Source organism: Capsaspora owczarzaki, assembly GCF_000151315.2.
Source record: "Capsaspora owczarzaki ATCC 30864 unplaced genomic scaffold supercont2.1, whole genome shotgun sequence".
Classification (NCBI taxonomy): domain Eukaryota; class Filasterea; order Ministeriida; family Capsasporidae; genus Capsaspora; species Capsaspora owczarzaki.
Window position 1 is genome coordinate 43,098 of NW_011887292.1, and position 14,137 is coordinate 57,234.

Below are 14,137 nucleotides of genomic sequence, written 5' to 3' on the forward strand. Positions count from 1 at the left end.
TTCCTCGCCATCAGCAATTCCCCTCCCTCCGTAATAGTTTGTCACGAAGCGAGCTACGCACTCGTTTCATTGTCGACTTGGTAGCTTGGACTCGAAGGAGACCTTTGCGATTCCGGCTGAAATGGGTCGTCTCCATTTCGGCATCTGCTGCCTTCTTGTGTCTGAGTTTTTTTTTTTTTTTCTCTTGATCAGTCTTGCCATTTTTGTTGAAGGTGCACACCTCACTCAGTCTTCACTTCTTTCATTTCAGTCACTCTTCTTCAACAAGCCATGACTTACGCGGATTCGGACGTGGTCATTGTCGCCGCCGCACGCACACCCATCGGCTCGTTCAACGGCGCCCTCAGCACCGTCCCTGCATCCGAGCTCGGCCGCGTGGTCATCTCCGAAGTCCTCCGCCGCGCCGGCAACGTCGCTCCCTCCGACGTCAGCGAAGTCATCCTCGGCCAAGTCCTCACTGCAGGTAAAAGACAAAGGACAAAAAGACGAAAGACGGCGAAATCGCATCCAAAAAAAAAAAAAAAAAAAAAAAAAAAAAAAAAAAAAAAAAAAAAAAAAAGACGTTTCATTTCGTTTTCGTTTTGCGTTCTCGTTTTGCGTTCTCGTTTTCGCTTTTTGTGGATTTTGAGACGAAAACATTTGCAACGTTTCAAGTTTGAATGAAATTCAATGCGCTGCACAGTTAAAGTTTCGTCATTCATGAAACAATGAAGAAAGCTCAACGCAAAGTGAATAAAAAAAAATCACGTCACTTTCAATGCGTTGAAATCTCACGCCATGGATCCAAAGAAGCAACCGGATTGGAGCAGTGCACGAACAAAACGATTCAACAACACGTTGAATGAACAACAACAAGAACAAACGAAAACGAAAACAAAAACAAACGAAAACAAAAACAATCGAAAACAAAAGAAAGCGACTGAAAAGGGAGGAAATCTGAGAAAATAAGCAAATTCACTCACTTCTGCTCCTTGTTCCGTTGTCCTAATAAGATCGCATAAACTAACCATATTCGTTCTCGCTTGCTCCATCTCTGATTGTCCAAAACTAAAAAACAAAACAAAACTAAAGCCGCTGGTCAAAACCCGGCACGACAGGCAGCACGCGCCGCAGACATCCCGATCGAGACGCCAGCGTACGGCATCAACATGCTGTGCGGATCTGGTCTGCGAGCAGTGGCGCTCGGCTACCAGGCCATCCGTGCAGGAGATTCGCGCATTGTCATTGCCGGCGGTCAAGAATCCATGTCCCAAGCACCACACGCAATGCATCTCCGCGCGGGCGTGAAAATGGGCGATGCATCCATGGTCGACACGATGATGAAGGACGGCCTGGTCGACGCCTTCCATGGCTACCCGATGGGCATTACTGCCGAGAACATTGCCAAGCGAGACTGCATCAGCCGCGAGCAGCAAGACGAGTTTGCCCTCCAGTCGCAGCTCAAGACCGAGAAAGCGACCAACGCTGGCATCTGGAAGGAAGAAATCGTCCCCGTCACAATCAAGTCGCGCGCTGGCGACAAGGTTGTTGACACGGACGAGTTCCCGCGCAAGGGCGCCACGATCGATTCGCTCAAGAAGCTCCGTCCCGCTTTCATCTCGGACGGCACGGGCACAGTCACGGCCGGTAACGCCTCGGGCATCAACGACGGCGCTGCTGCTGTCGTTCTCATGACGGCTGCCGAAGCTCGCCAGCGTGGTGTCGAGATTCTTGGCCGCATTGTTTCCTGGGCTCAAGCTGGTGTCGATCCGGCCGTGATGGGCACTGGTCCCATTCCTGCAATCCGCTCGGCGGTAAGTCTGTTTGTGTCTTTTTGTGAGCTGCTGTATGCGCTTGTTGCGTGTGTGTGGGCTTTTTTTTTTTTTTTTTGGCACAGTGTTGTTGCATTCACTGATGAAACTGCTTCGTCCGCACACAGCTCGCAAAGGCCTCGTGGGCAGTCAACGATGTGGACTTTTACGAGTGCAACGAGGCATTTGCTGCACAGTCCATTGCCGTGGTGTCACACTTGCAGCTGCCTGTTGAGAAGGTGAACGTCAACGGCGGCGCGCTCGCGCTCGGCCACCCGATTGGCGCCTCTGGTGCGCGTGTCCTGGTGACACTTGTCCACCAGCTGCGCCGCACTAGTGCCAAGAAGGGTGTTGCTGCATTGTGCATTGGCGGCGGCATGGGCATTGCCATGTGTGTGGAGCGACTGTGATTGATTTTTTTTTTTTTTTGATAACTCGTCCCTCTCCTGATTGGCATGTTTTCAGAGTTACTGGTCGCAATACAAACTGCTTCTGAGATGGTTTTTTGTTTCTTCTTCTTCATTTTGAAAGTTTGGCTGTGTGTGGTCATCGATTGACAACTTTTCTTCTTTTTCCGTTTATAATTTTTGAAACCGTTTCAAAAAATCTGTTTCAGTTTCCTTTTTTTTGGTTTTTTTTTTTTTTTTTGGATGCCGGTTTCGCTTCGTAGTTCGGGCAGTCGCTCGTCGGCTTCAGCTTCCGCTCCAGCTGCAACTTCAAGTGTGCCTGCGCCTGCGTCGCCGACGCGAAGGCGGTGGACAAAGCGCTTGCCCAGCCGCAGCCCAGGCGAGGGACCGGTTGGCTGGCCGTCCGTCACTGCGCCCACCACTGCCGCGTCATCCCACGGCGGCCGGGAGGACAGATACGACGACGACGACGACGACGACGACGATGATGATAATGAACAAGTGCAAGTTGTGCAAAGAGCACCACGGAGCAGGACAGTCGCTGTGCCCCGACGTTCAGCGGACGGCGTTGCGAAACGCGCTCGTGGCTCTGGCGCAGGTGTCCCAGGTGCGCATGCCGCGCTCCAGCAGCAGGGCATCGTATCGGACGACGATGTCGCTGCGAATAGTGACGATGCGGCCAACGAGCTCCAGATTGGTCGGATTGGTGGTCAGATTGGTCGTCGCGCAGGCCGAACAGCAACTCTGCCTCAGATCGGTTGGGACTTTGTCAAGTCGCTCGTTCAGGGAAAACGCCAAGCAAGCAGCGTGCATCAAAACGAGGATGCTGCATCATCGCGACGGGCAGTTCGTGGCAGCGTGCATGCATCGAAATCAGCTGCTTCGAGCTCGTCTTTGAGTCGCTGGTTTAGCAGCACGGCAGTGCTCAAAGCGTTCACTGCACTGTGTCTCCTGCTGTCGGTGATGGTGGTCGTTTCTCACCATCAACAGATGCCGTATTGTCCGACGCGATCGACCGCTGTTGCTTCGACCAGTATGTCCAGCTTCTTCGGGTTGTTGGTTGTTTTGTCGGCAACTGACCAGTTTCTTCTGCTGTTTGTTTTTTGGTCCTTTGTGCTTGTGTTGGTGACAGAACAACAATGCAAGCCCTGCCCAGAGCACGCCGTCTGCTTGGGTGGACCTACGTTTACCTGCAACGACCCGTACCAACAGGGCTGGCGAGGATGTGTGCTGAACACTGCACTGGAGAAGCTCAAGGACAATATTGCTCATGAAATTGTTGTAGAGGCTCAGCGCTATCGTGGTATGTGTGTGTGCGGAGCGTACTTGAAACAGCTATGATGGATCTCGAAGCGACGTCTCGTCAGTTCACTTTTGCTGCTTGGCTCAGGTCAACGTGAGTGCGAATCTTCCCCTTCTGTCACGCTTTCGCTGGCAGTTCCTCGCGAAGCAATGCGTGAGCTGGTTAAAGCACGGGTAAGGACTGTGGCGGCGATGCAGCAAGCACTCCAACCTTGAACGTCAGCTTTTGCTTACGGCCTCGGCGCTCGTTTTGTTGGTAGATGGAAACGGATGCGCAATTCACAACAGCGTGGAATTTTGTCTGCGCGCACCCTGAAAAGTATTTCGGGGATGCTGTGGAAGTCAGAATGGACGGGTTTTTGGCAAAAGCGGGCATCAAGCCATTCGAGTGCCAACTGCGCGAGGAGCTGCTGTATCTTCTGGACTGCGTGGCGCAGGCCGTCTTTGACTTTTTTTCCTATGTCTGGCAATTGCTCTGGCTTCCATTGCTGTTGGTCCTGTTTTTCACTCTGGCAGTGTCGTACTTCAAGTGGCAGAAGAGTGGTAAGATGGGTGTTTTGTTACTTTTGGTTTTTTTCTTTTATTTGGCGGCGCGCGAGGGTCTGAATTTCAGTGACCCTGACCGTTCATGAATTATCTAGTCAAACAGAACGAGCAAGACGCCCTCAACACCATGGTCTTGGCAATCATGACGCTTCTTCGCGAGCAGGTGCGTAGTGATGCATGGTGAAGAGTGGACTGGACTGGGACTGGGTGGCAGCATGTGTTTGACCCTGCGAATGGTTGAATGATCAGGCAATTTCCCAACCGTTCCAACCAGCGGTATCGGTTTCCCACTTGCGAGACGAAATTATTGACGTGTCGGATCGAAAGCGTCTCGCTGCTCGTTGGGACGAGGTAAGCAGTTGCTAGCATGAGGAGGAGGTCTGATGGTCATTTCGAGGTTTGTTCATGACTCGCATTCTCTCGTTTTTGGTTTGTCGTTCCGTAGGCCTGCAAGATTGTGCGCCGCGACAGTCGAGTTGCCCAGTCTGTACAGTCCATTCACGGAATTCCGCAGGACATGTTGTCTTGGGTTTCGCCTGTGGTCGTTGCATCACCCATGGCTGCTCAGCGGCAGGCCTCTCCGCTCGTGGACAACCCCGACAACGCCGATAACGGTGGCGGTGACGAAAACGACCGCCAACCTGCCATTCGATCGCCGCAAGCTCAGCATCGACCCTACGCCTCTTCGATCTACCCGAACATTGCAGATCTTTAGTTGCCTCTTTGTGGTTAATGTGTGCTGCTGCTGCTGCTGCTCCTGCTGTGTATGATCGTGCTTTTGCTTAGCAAGCTGTCAAATTCTTTTTTTGGCAGGGCTCAGTTCTCTTTCTTAGACTTTAAAGTTTTTTGCGAAATGGGCATTCTTTTCACGAAACTCTCTCAGCTGCTGTGGTATCAAGAACGTAAGGCGCCTCTGCACCAAACCACGCTTGCATACAAACCCCCATGACAAAAAGAACAAACAAGGAACATTAACAATAGAAAAAAGCACAGAGGTTTTTTTTTTTTTTTTTTTTTTTTTTTTTTTTTTTTTTTTTTTTTGTGATTCTGTATTCACTTTCCCATTGCAAGTCCCTTTTTGCTTTTGTGCACCAGTCCCGCGCCTGCACTCTGTCTCTCTCTCTCTCTTTCACCCCCTTCTCTTCTCTGCTCTCGTGCTATCGAGGGAGGCGCGGGAGGAGAGCAGTGGGTTTAGTGCACCGCTCCAGCCAACGTCTTGTAGTGACGCAGCCTGTTCTCTCATTGTCTGGTGACTGACTGCCTCTTCAGCCAACAAGCCAGTCGCTGCTCACACTCGTGCTCTTCACTAAAGAGTCCAACCACCACCACTTCCACCTGGACCCAGAGAGAGAGAGAGCGCGCGCGAACACAAGGGGGGGGGGGCACAGTCACTCGCTTCCTCCCCTCTCTCTTGACCCCCCAACCTCGCTCGCTCAACCCCCTCACTCACCTCTTGTTGGTGCTCAACTTTTGTTTGTTGGGACAGAGTTCAAAGTCATCATTGTCGGATTGGATAACGCGGGAAAGACAACCATTTTGTACAAATAGTAAGTCCAATGCAAGAGACAAACTGCATTGAAGTTAGCGTTAAGCGGTGTGACTGACTCAGACTCGGTTTTTGCATTCGATCAGTCTCCTGAACGAAGTAGTGGTAACATCACCAACAATAGGAAGCAATGTCGAAGAGGTAAGAGCTCATACTATGATTTGTTTTGTTTTGTCTAACGAGCATTTGATTTTCACCAAGCACTGACGCTATTGCCCTTTGCCAGGTGGTCTACAAAAACTTGCACTTCTTGATGTGGGACATTGGCGGCCAAGAAACGTCGCGAGCATCCTGGTCCACCTACTACATGTACAGCAAAGTACGGTTTTGTCCTTCGGCTCGATTGCTTTCCTTTGTTGCTTGCAGTCGTTTTTTTTTCTCTCTCTCTTCTTCGCACCCACATGTTGACATTCACATTTGTTACCGTGCAGTTTGTCATTCTCGTCGTGGATAGTACCGATCGTGAGCGACTGAGCCTGTCGCGTGAAGAACTATTCTCGATGCTGGCTCACGAAGTAAGGAGTTTGGTCGTTCTCACCTGCCCATATCCTGTTGGATACCTCCCCACTGACTTCCGGCCCTTTGGTTGCTCTCCGCGTGCACTAGGACTTGAAACATGCGAGTTTGCTCGTTTTCGCAAACAAACAAGATTTGAAAGGCGCCATGTCGGCCAGCGAAATTTCCGATCAACTCAACTTGCACAGTATCAAAGACCATGCCTGGCATATTCAGGTAAATGTCAATGCAATGCTGCTGTCCTCTAGTTGTTGTCGATGCTTGCATCGTTTCTCTGACCCTTTTGGTGACACTTTTGATCGGGATTTTTTTTTGTTTTTTGCTTGATTGTTTCCAGGGGTGTTGCGCACTGACTGGTGAAGGGTAAGGCTCCAAAAACCTGCGCATTCTTGGTGCATGTGGTTGTTTTGACTTTTGCTGACTTGCTTTTTGTTTTGTTCTAACCCTCATCTTCCCTCCCGTTGCGACTTTTATCTTTGGCAGATTGAATACCGGGCTTGACTGGCTCACCAACCACGTCAAGAGCTGAAAAAAGAAAACCTTGGGCTTGTTTGCGCTTATCCGATTTGTGTTTTTCTTGTTCAAACAAAATGAAACATCGATAATCAAAACAACGCTATCCAGGCGCCCGCCTACGCGACACGGCGAGCAACCAATGCAACATTCTCGAGCGTGTTTTCAGGAGTTGTGTACTGGACTAGTTCCGCCTGGAAGCCGCGATCTCGAAGATAAAGCAGACGCCCGTGGTCGAGCAGCCGCTTGCACAGGCGACCGATTTCAGTCCGCTCCTCCACAGTGCCAAAGCTGAAAAGCACGATGGAATCAAGCAAAATAGCACAGAGTACAGTTGGGACAGAGGCGTGAGTTCAAAAACAAAAACCCCACAGGTTTGTCTCAAAACCGAAACTTACCTATCTCCTTCAATCGCATCGTTGGCAGACGCGTGCTCGTTCTCGGTGGCCGCATCTTCCGCTTGTGCGTCACTGGCTGCGGCGTCTTCTGGCCCCGCATCGCCGGCACCTGTTTCCTCTGGACCTGCTGCAGCAGAGGAGCCTTGTTGCGCCTGCCGCTTCTTTGGTCGTCGCGGCCGATAGCCGCAGGTTGCCCAGCTGGCGAGCCGTCGCAAAATGTTGAATTCCTCGTCGGTGGTGATGTTGACTGACTGCAAGAACGGTCGATTCACGTAATCAACAGGATTGCAGACGTGATGACAGCACAGCGCAATCACGAGCCCCGCCACCGGTGGTAACGACACGGGCTGCATTCGAACGCGCTTGCGCGGCCTGAATGATGCAAGTGGCAAGCATGATAGGCAACCAGAAACATCCATGTGAGTGTAGACCTCAGCAAGATGAACGAAACCCCACCCACCCACCCTTCTTCGCCATCGGCAGCCTCCAGTGTGTCGGAATCTCGAATAGCATCGTCGCTGGTCTGCCGTTCGCTGGTATCAAGATGGCGCTGGTAGTTTTCCAAGCAACGGAGCGTGAGATCCGTGCCAGCGCCGCAGACGTGTTTGCCAATCGCGACAATGCCTGCGGGCAAGAATTGCGTTTGGCCGGCAGTCGCGACAACCGAAGCCTGGGACGAGCCGGGATGGACTGGAATGGCGACAGCTCGCTCGCCTCGAACGGCAGGCACAGCTTTGAGATCCAAGTCGGCAATGTCGATGGTCAATCGCTCCCAGTAGCATTTGGGTCGCGTGTTTGCGTGCGGGTCGTGCTGCAGTAAGGGCATGTCAGGAAGAGGTGTGAGGGTTTGGTTCGATTGCGACTCGAAAAGAAAACGCTCCAGCAAGTTCCACCTCGAAAAATGATCATACCTTGTGGCGAGGCCCCATGCGTTCGACCGATAAAATCATGCTGCGCTGATCGACAGGAATGGCATGAGCAACATAAATACCCATGCCAGCTGCAAAACAAAAGCCACGACCAGATGTGAGCCACAATCAAAAACACGTGTACGCTAACAAAAAAGAGAACAACCGACCTCGCCCAGCACCGAATTCGACAAAGCACATGTCTGGCGCCAGCAGGCCATTGTCGCGCAGTTGCGCCGTGAGGCTATCTTGTTGACCATCGTGCCTGGTCAGCTTGGTTTTGACCGTTCTGCAATACAAACCGAAAAGACAAGGCCGCCTCGTCAGGTGAGCACTCGGCATCGTGCCAAGGCATCGATCACAACTTTTTTGTCTCTGCCATAAGCTCTTCCTTACTGCCGTGTCTTGATGATGGCATCCAGCAAACCGGGGATGGAGGCCTCGTTGAACGGCACGGGCTGGACGTGTCTGGCAGCTGCCTCCTTGACTTTGGCGATGACAGCATGGATGAAATCGGGACTTGTTTGTGCGAGCACGGTCGGGGCTGCCGCAGCTTTGTTCGCAGGCGCTGCATCAGCTGGTGCGGCATTGGCAGGTGTGCCAAACCTGCGATGCAGCACTTGCATCGTGACACCGGCATTGGATGCGCGTTCCAAAATACCTGCAGCCGTTCCAGTTGCGACTGCGTTTGCCTCTGCAGCAATGCACTCGTCCACTGTGGTTTGGGACAGGAACGGTCGCGTGTCGCCCATCTGCCAGCCGCCGTTGCAGCCGCGAACCTCGTACACGGCCTTGACCTCTTGAGGCCTCGAGTTGCACTTTGTGCTGTGCCTGCGCAGCTGATCCTCCCAAATCGTACTATCAATCAATCAAGATTTATGAGCACCATTCGCGCATGGTTCGCAACGATTCAACACATGTCGTATGCATGTATACGGCAGACCCCTGCCAGCACATGTATACGAATGCGATCAAGCAATACGGCCCACCACCCCTCCCTCAAACCCCATCACCAGCCAGCCCAACTCACTGGGCATTGTCGAACGGACACGGGATGCGCTTGCGTGCACTCGATGCAAGGCCCTGCGACTGCTGCTGCTGCGGCTGCTGCTGCTGCTGGAGAACTTGGTCTGGATCCATCCACTGGTGCTCACCACAAAACCGCGAGCCGGTCTGGCGCTCCATGTGGCACCGCCGCTTCTTGCGCAGCACAATGTACTCGCAGATCGTGTCGGCTGGAGTGGCCGTCGCGGCGGTGTTGGTGGCCTGTGCCGGTGCCGGAGCCGGAGCCGCAGTCGTCTCCATTGTCAGGTCAAATTCTGAGAGAAATAAGAAACAGCAGGAACAAAAGAGGGAAATGAACAGCGACGAGTATAGATAAGCACTTGTAATACCAAAAATTAAAAAAAAAACAAAAAACAAAAAGCACGAGCGGTCAAACACGGAATGCAACAACAATGACTCCAGCAGGCTGGGATCAGTCCATTCCGCACATGCATGCGGACGCTGCCTGGGCGCATTCAAACAAAAGAAAAAGGATACGATTCATATTGCGCCCGTCAAGGTTGATAAACGAGTCAAACACACACCACACACACACACGGCATTTGCGTTAACATGGAGAATCAATACAGCGATGCAACGTGCTCGTCGCTTCGCGGCTTCTTGATGTTTTCAATGTTCTTGTTGATGACGTCGTAGAGGATGGCGTAGTTGTTACGGAGGTCCAAAACGCACACGCGCAGGTTGGTGTACTGCTTCTGGTCAAACTCTACCACGCTTTGACGGTAGTCTTCGATGGTGGGGTATTTGAGAACCTGTAGGAGGAGTGGAATATTGGGACGGTGAGAGATCGGCAATCTTCACGGCACACACAAAACACAAAACTTGCGAAGTGTTCTGTTTTGGTGTTGCTTTTGTTTTTTTTTTTACCTTGGAAACAAGCTTGGCACGCATCTGATAATACTTGCTCATGCTGTCAAGAAGGGCAAAGCCGCTCTCTTCGGCCTTGCCAAGCTCATCGACAGTCTCGACTTGCACGCCGACACCGAGGTTGTTGCCGCCCTCGACGCGGGGAATGTTCAGTTGAATCCACATCTTGACGCAGTTGCAAATGTTGAACAGCTCCTCAATCTCCTTCTTGAGCATGTCGAGAATTCGTTGAATTAGCTGTAGCATCAACACAGAACATGTGCAGGAGCGCTGGTGAGCCAAAAAGCAAACAAAAAACAAAGATCGTCCACAAAAATCAAAACTCAACCGAACCGTACCTTGTTTGAGGGAATCAACGCAGTGTGGGTGGTGCTGAAGCCGCGCGGCTCGCGATCCAAGGCCTGGAATGCTGGTTTGGCGGCGGACTCGCCATTGGTGGCGGTGGTGACAACGGAAGGCGCACCGTCGTCGTCCTCGAGACGTCGCTTCTTTGAGATGCCCGACTCGAGCTTGACGCCGGCGGAGGATCCAGAGGCAGTGGCAAGCACGAGGGTGTTGATGTCCTTGGTGGCGTCTGACTCGAATGGCAGTGGGATGCCCAGTGGGGACTCGACGAGTGACAGATCCGTGATTCGGAAGATGTCCGACTGTTTCAGTTTCAGACGGGGGAATGTCAGGGCATGTGCATCCATGAATGAACGCCGAATCCATGTGATTGACTCGATAGACGATTCTTCTTCTTCTTCTTCTTCCTCGAGAGCTTACCGTGATGATGGCATCAAGCTGAGCGACCTTCTCGGGCATTGTCTCGTGGACGAGAATCTCGGCGCGCGACGTGAAGCTCTCCCGCAGCGTGTCGACCTGTTGCCATCAGTGAATCCCAATCCCGATTGCACGGATTTCGGTCAGTATCACATTCCATCGTCAGTACGATTAGCAGTAGCAGTAGCTTGCGATTGCAGAGCCACCACGAGTTGTGAAGCAGTGACGTTTCATCCAATGCTGCACAGTGATCCATTCATCCATCCAATTCATTCCATCCATCCATCCATCCATTCATCGTCAAGTCGAACTGTCGCATTCTGGATCGACCAAACGCCTGGCTGAGGCAGCGTGCTGTGGCTGGCTGAGTGCTGTGGCTGGCTGCCTTGGGCTGAATGAAAGAGAAACACATGTGGATGGGATGGACGTTGCATGCTCGTCTCTCACTCTCCCTCTCTCTCTTTCCCCCCCCCCCACCTCTGTCGTTTGCCTGGATCGCAAGCTGAAGCAAACGAAAAGCGCCCCGACGAACAACACGCGTCCCTCCCTTTCGTTCCATTCGCTCGCAATGCAACATCACAGTCGAACGAAAGTGGTGGTTCTGGAACATCCAGCGAGAAAAACAGTTTGTCCCTCTTTTTTTTCTTTTTTTTTTTTTTTGCATCCTCTTCTTCTTCTTCGCCGTCGTCTTCTTCTTTAAGAGTCTTGGCGTTGGGTTGCAGAGACAAAAAGGAAGAGAAGAGAAGAGAAGAGAAGAGGAGGGAAAGGCTGACCTTCTTGCGGAGCTCCTGACGACGCTCAATCTGCTCGCCAGTCAGCTTCTCGCCCTCGCGAAGCATAAAGTATTCCATGTTCCAAACAAAAAAAAAAAGACTGCAGAGGAAAAACTCAGAGTCTGAAACGAGACACAGCAAATCTCAAAAACAACTCAACTCTACGGGGAAAAAAGCAACAGTATGATCGACAAAATGGAACTTGTACTGTACTGCACAAAGCGCTTAACCAAACAAAAGACGAGAAGAAAAACAACTGCCAAAACGAAACCAATAAACGACACAAAGGGGGGGAAAGAGACACCCCTCTGCTTAGGCGTTCATGTAGCTGGTCATGTCGATGGTCTCGGGGAGAGCATCAATCTGGACCTCAAAGCGAGACTGGACTTGACTGAGAATGGTGGCATCCTCCTCGGACGAGACAAAGGTGACGGCAAGACCCTTGGTGCCAAAGCGACCGGCGCGAGCGACGCGGTGGAGGTACGAGTCGGACGAGTCGGGCATGTCGTAGTTGATGACAATGTTGACACGCTCGATATCGATACCGCGGCCAAACAGGTCGGTGGCGACGAGAATGCGCGACTGGAAGTTCTTAAAGTTCTGGTAGCGTTGGATGCGCTCGTCTTGGGGCATGGCCGAGTGGATGGCAATGGCGGGGAAGTTGCACTCGACAAGCAGCTTGGTCAGCTCCTTGGCACGGTTGACCGACTTGACAAAGATGACAACCTGGTTGAACTCGAGGGCGTCGAGCAGCGCGTTCAGCTTCTTGTTCTTGTCCTGCTCGGTGAGCTTGAAGTAGTACTGCTGCAGGCCGTGCAGAGTGAGCTTGGTCTCGTCGTCGACGTAGATTTCCATGGGGTCGTGCATAAACTTCTTGCAAGTGGGGCGAAGCGCCTTGTCGAGGGTGGCGCTGAACATCATGACCTGCTTCTTGTGCGGGGTCTGGATGAAAATCTTCTGGACGTCCTTGCGCATGTCAACCTGGTCGAGCATGCGGTCGCACTCGTCGAGCACAAAATGCTTGACGTGCGACAGGTTGAGGCGAGCCTTGCCAGAGGCATCGGGGGTGCTCAGCGCAAGAATGCGGCCGGGGGTGCCGACGACAACGTTGGGGGTGCCAGCAGCCAGCTTGGTCTCGTCCTGCTTGATGGGCGTGCCGCCATAGAAGACGTCAGTCTTGATGGTCGGCATGAACTTGATAAAGCGGTCAAACTCGTTCTTGATCTGGAAGGCCAGCTCGCGAGTGTGGCAGAGGACCAGGACGCTCACCTCGCCCTCAGTGGGCACGAGCTGCTGCAGGGTGGACAGCACAAAGACGGCAGTCTTGCCCATACCAGACTTGGCCTGGCAGATAATGTCAGAGCCGAGGTTGGCCTGGGGAATGCATGCGTGCTGCACCTCGGAGGGGTGCTCAAAACCGCACTCGGTGATGGCGCGCAAGAGCTCGGGCTTGAGCATGAGGTCGCGGAAACCAGCACTGTGCATGCCGACGTGACCACCCTTGACGTCCTTCTTGACGGTCGCATCGGGCGTGGCGATTTCCTCGTCCTCGTTGTAGTCGGGGAGGTCTTCCTCAGTCTCGGGAACGGGAGCAACAGCGGCGGCCTTGGACATTTTGTGCTTTGTGGGGGGGGGGGTGTTTGTGATTTGACTGAAGGATGCGAGAGTGAAAAATGAAAAGGGAGGGGAGAGTGGTTTGGATGAAAGCGAGAGAGAAGGACGAATTGAGAATCAACAGATTCGGGAGAAAATAAATAGGAGGAGAAATGAGAGAAGAAAAAGAAAATAGAAAGGGGAAAAGAAATGAAGCATGGGAAAAAAAAAAAAAAAAAAAAAAAAAAAAAAAAAAAAAAAAAAAAAAAACATCAAAAAAAGCAAGCAAATACAAAGTTCCAACAAAAAACAAGTTCAATGAAGCATGAGTCCAAGTTAATTTGAGGTAGCCGATGATTCGTGACGAACAATGGAACACGGGGTTCTCGAGCAAGTGAAGAAGAAGGAGGGTTGCCACCGACTTGAAACCAGATTGGAAACGAAATCAACTCCCCTTCCTACGGGTCCAGCTAGATACCCCCTGGGGAAAAAAGGAAGCCCACGAACGCCCGGAAGGGAAAGATTTCAAGCACACACAAACAAGAAAAGGTCTCGGGAGGCACCAGCGCGGAGATGGAAAAGAAAATAAGGGGAGGAGGAAAAGGGTCGGGTCCGGGCCTTTCAGCGAAAGCTCGGGTCACCGCTTTCGTGGATCAGCACTCGTCGTCGCATGGATAGGTGACCAAAGTCGTCTGCGGCAATTTGGCAAGACATCTCGCGTGGCAGCAGGGAATCACCCCCAAAAACGCTGGCCATCGACATTTTCGCGTTGAGGCCAATCGCAAGGCAACCAGCGCAGTGAGCGCGGTGCCATTGAGCAGCGAACGATGCCCCCAACAGTGTCCGACGAGAGCTGCGAGGCGCGTTGCCTCAGATCGCCTGCCTGCAGGCAGTGTGCGGGAAGTCGTCGTCAGTGTGACGACGCTTGCCAGTCCCGACTTGAGCTTGCCAGCGCACGTCGCTTTTGAATCCGTGCATCCAGCCAAAGGATCCCACTGACTCGCAAGAGTGCAGTGTGGGCACAAAGCCACAAGCCAAGCCAAGCCAAAGAGGACGACTTGAACAGCCAACAGGCAAAGAAAGCAAGAAAGCAAAAAAAAAAAAAAAAAATATTAAAATAATATTTCGCTTTTTTTTTGTTTCTTTGCGTT

At 52.1% G+C, this 14,137-nt stretch overlaps 6 protein-coding genes across 6 annotated transcripts; 3 read left to right on the forward strand and 3 right to left on the reverse strand.

The window, feature by feature from the left end:
• The first annotated feature begins 204 nt into the window (after positions 1–204).
• Positions 205–2,291, forward strand: CAOG_00009 (acetyl-CoA acetyltransferase). Its single transcript, XM_004364823.2, has 3 exons — positions 205–463; positions 1,072–1,793; positions 1,919–2,291. The coding sequence occupies exons 1-3, from the start codon at positions 271–273 to the stop codon at positions 2,198–2,200; spliced, it is 1,197 nt and encodes a 398-aa protein (XP_004364880.1). The 5' UTR covers positions 205–270; the 3' UTR covers positions 2,201–2,291.
• Positions 2,292–2,440: 149 nt separating this feature from the next.
• On the forward strand, positions 2,441–4,760 carry CAOG_00010 (hypothetical protein; the record flags this gene model as incomplete). The annotated part of the gene is made up of 7 exons (XM_004364824.1): positions 2,441–3,230; positions 3,330–3,500; positions 3,588–3,673; positions 3,760–4,042; positions 4,141–4,208; positions 4,295–4,396; positions 4,491–4,760. 7 exons carry the CDS (start codon positions 2,441–2,443, stop codon positions 4,758–4,760), a joined length of 1,770 nt encoding a protein of 589 aa, XP_004364881.1.
• Positions 4,761–4,844: 84 nt separating this feature from the next.
• Positions 4,845–6,739, forward strand: CAOG_00011 (ARF-like protein). Its single transcript, XM_004364825.2, has 8 exons — positions 4,845–4,947; positions 5,532–5,592; positions 5,678–5,732; positions 5,818–5,910; positions 6,023–6,106; positions 6,198–6,323; positions 6,445–6,470; positions 6,591–6,739. Exons 1-8 carry the CDS (start codon positions 4,899–4,901, stop codon positions 6,634–6,636), a joined length of 540 nt encoding a protein of 179 aa, XP_004364882.1. The 5' UTR covers positions 4,845–4,898; the 3' UTR covers positions 6,637–6,739.
• Positions 6,659–9,270, reverse strand: CAOG_00012 (hypothetical protein). The gene is made up of 7 exons (XM_004364826.2): positions 8,957–9,270; positions 8,323–8,784; positions 8,097–8,215; positions 7,930–8,018; positions 7,483–7,829; positions 7,019–7,390; positions 6,659–6,911 (listed from the first exon to the last, which is right to left on the reverse strand). The coding sequence occupies exons 1-7, from the start codon at positions 9,229–9,231 to the stop codon at positions 6,740–6,742; spliced, it is 1,836 nt and encodes a 611-aa protein (XP_004364883.1). The 5' UTR covers positions 9,232–9,270; the 3' UTR covers positions 6,659–6,739.
• A 29-nt stretch (positions 9,271–9,299) lies between these two features.
• Positions 9,300–11,491, reverse strand: CAOG_00013 (proteaseome 28 subunit). Its single transcript, XM_004364827.2, has 5 exons — positions 11,394–11,491; positions 10,624–10,719; positions 10,197–10,505; positions 9,859–10,095; positions 9,300–9,743 (listed from the first exon to the last, which is right to left on the reverse strand). The coding sequence occupies exons 1-5, from the start codon at positions 11,469–11,471 to the stop codon at positions 9,552–9,554; spliced, it is 912 nt and encodes a 303-aa protein (XP_004364884.2). The 5' UTR covers positions 11,472–11,491; the 3' UTR covers positions 9,300–9,551.
• Positions 11,492–11,580: 89 nt separating this feature from the next.
• CAOG_00014 (nuclear RNA helicase) lies at positions 11,581–13,049 on the reverse strand. Its single transcript, XM_004364828.2, has one exon. The coding sequence runs from the start codon at positions 13,005–13,007 to the stop codon at positions 11,706–11,708; it is 1,302 nt and encodes a 433-aa protein (XP_004364885.1). The 5' UTR covers positions 13,008–13,049; the 3' UTR covers positions 11,581–11,705.
• Between the last annotated feature and the right edge of the window lie 1,088 nt (positions 13,050–14,137).

Coding starts and splice junctions, on each gene's coding strand:
- CAOG_00011 (XM_004364825.2), top strand. CDS start 4,899: ATGGGCATTCTTTTCACGAAACTCTCTCAGCTGCTGTGGTATCAAGAA. Junction 4,948..5,531: donor GCTGCTGTGGTATCAAGAAC/GTAAGGCGCCTC, acceptor TTGTTGGGACAG/AGTTCAAAGTCATCATTGTC. Junction 5,911..6,022: donor CCTACTACATGTACAGCAAA/GTACGGTTTTGT, acceptor GTTACCGTGCAG/TTTGTCATTCTCGTCGTGGA.
- CAOG_00014 (XM_004364828.2), bottom strand. CDS start 13,007: ATGTCCAAGGCCGCCGCTGTTGCTCCCGTTCCCGAGACTGAGGAAGAC.
- CAOG_00009 (XM_004364823.2), top strand. CDS start 271: ATGACTTACGCGGATTCGGACGTGGTCATTGTCGCCGCCGCACGCACA. Junction 464..1,071: donor CGGCCAAGTCCTCACTGCAG/GTAAAAGACAAA, acceptor ACAAAACTAAAG/CCGCTGGTCAAAACCCGGCA. Junction 1,794..1,918: donor TTCCTGCAATCCGCTCGGCG/GTAAGTCTGTTT, acceptor GTCCGCACACAG/CTCGCAAAGGCCTCGTGGGC.
- CAOG_00012 (XM_004364826.2), bottom strand. CDS start 9,231: ATGGAGACGACTGCGGCTCCGGCTCCGGCACCGGCACAGGCCACCAAC. Junction 8,019..8,096: donor CGAATTCGGTGCTGGGCGAG/GTCGGTTGTTCT, acceptor TTTGTTTTGCAG/CTGGCATGGGTATTTATGTT. Junction 7,391..7,482: donor GCTGCCGATGGCGAAGAAGG/GTGGGTGGGTGG, acceptor TGCATCATTCAG/GCCGCGCAAGCGCGTTCGAA.
- CAOG_00013 (XM_004364827.2), bottom strand. CDS start 11,471: ATGGAATACTTTATGCTTCGCGAGGGCGAGAAGCTGACTGGCGAGCAG. Junction 10,506..10,623: donor AGCTTGATGCCATCATCACG/GTAAGCTCTCGA, acceptor AAACTGAAACAG/TCGGACATCTTCCGAATCAC. Junction 9,744..9,858: donor GTGCCAAGCTTGTTTCCAAG/GTAAAAAAAAAA, acceptor CTCCTCCTACAG/GTTCTCAAATACCCCACCAT.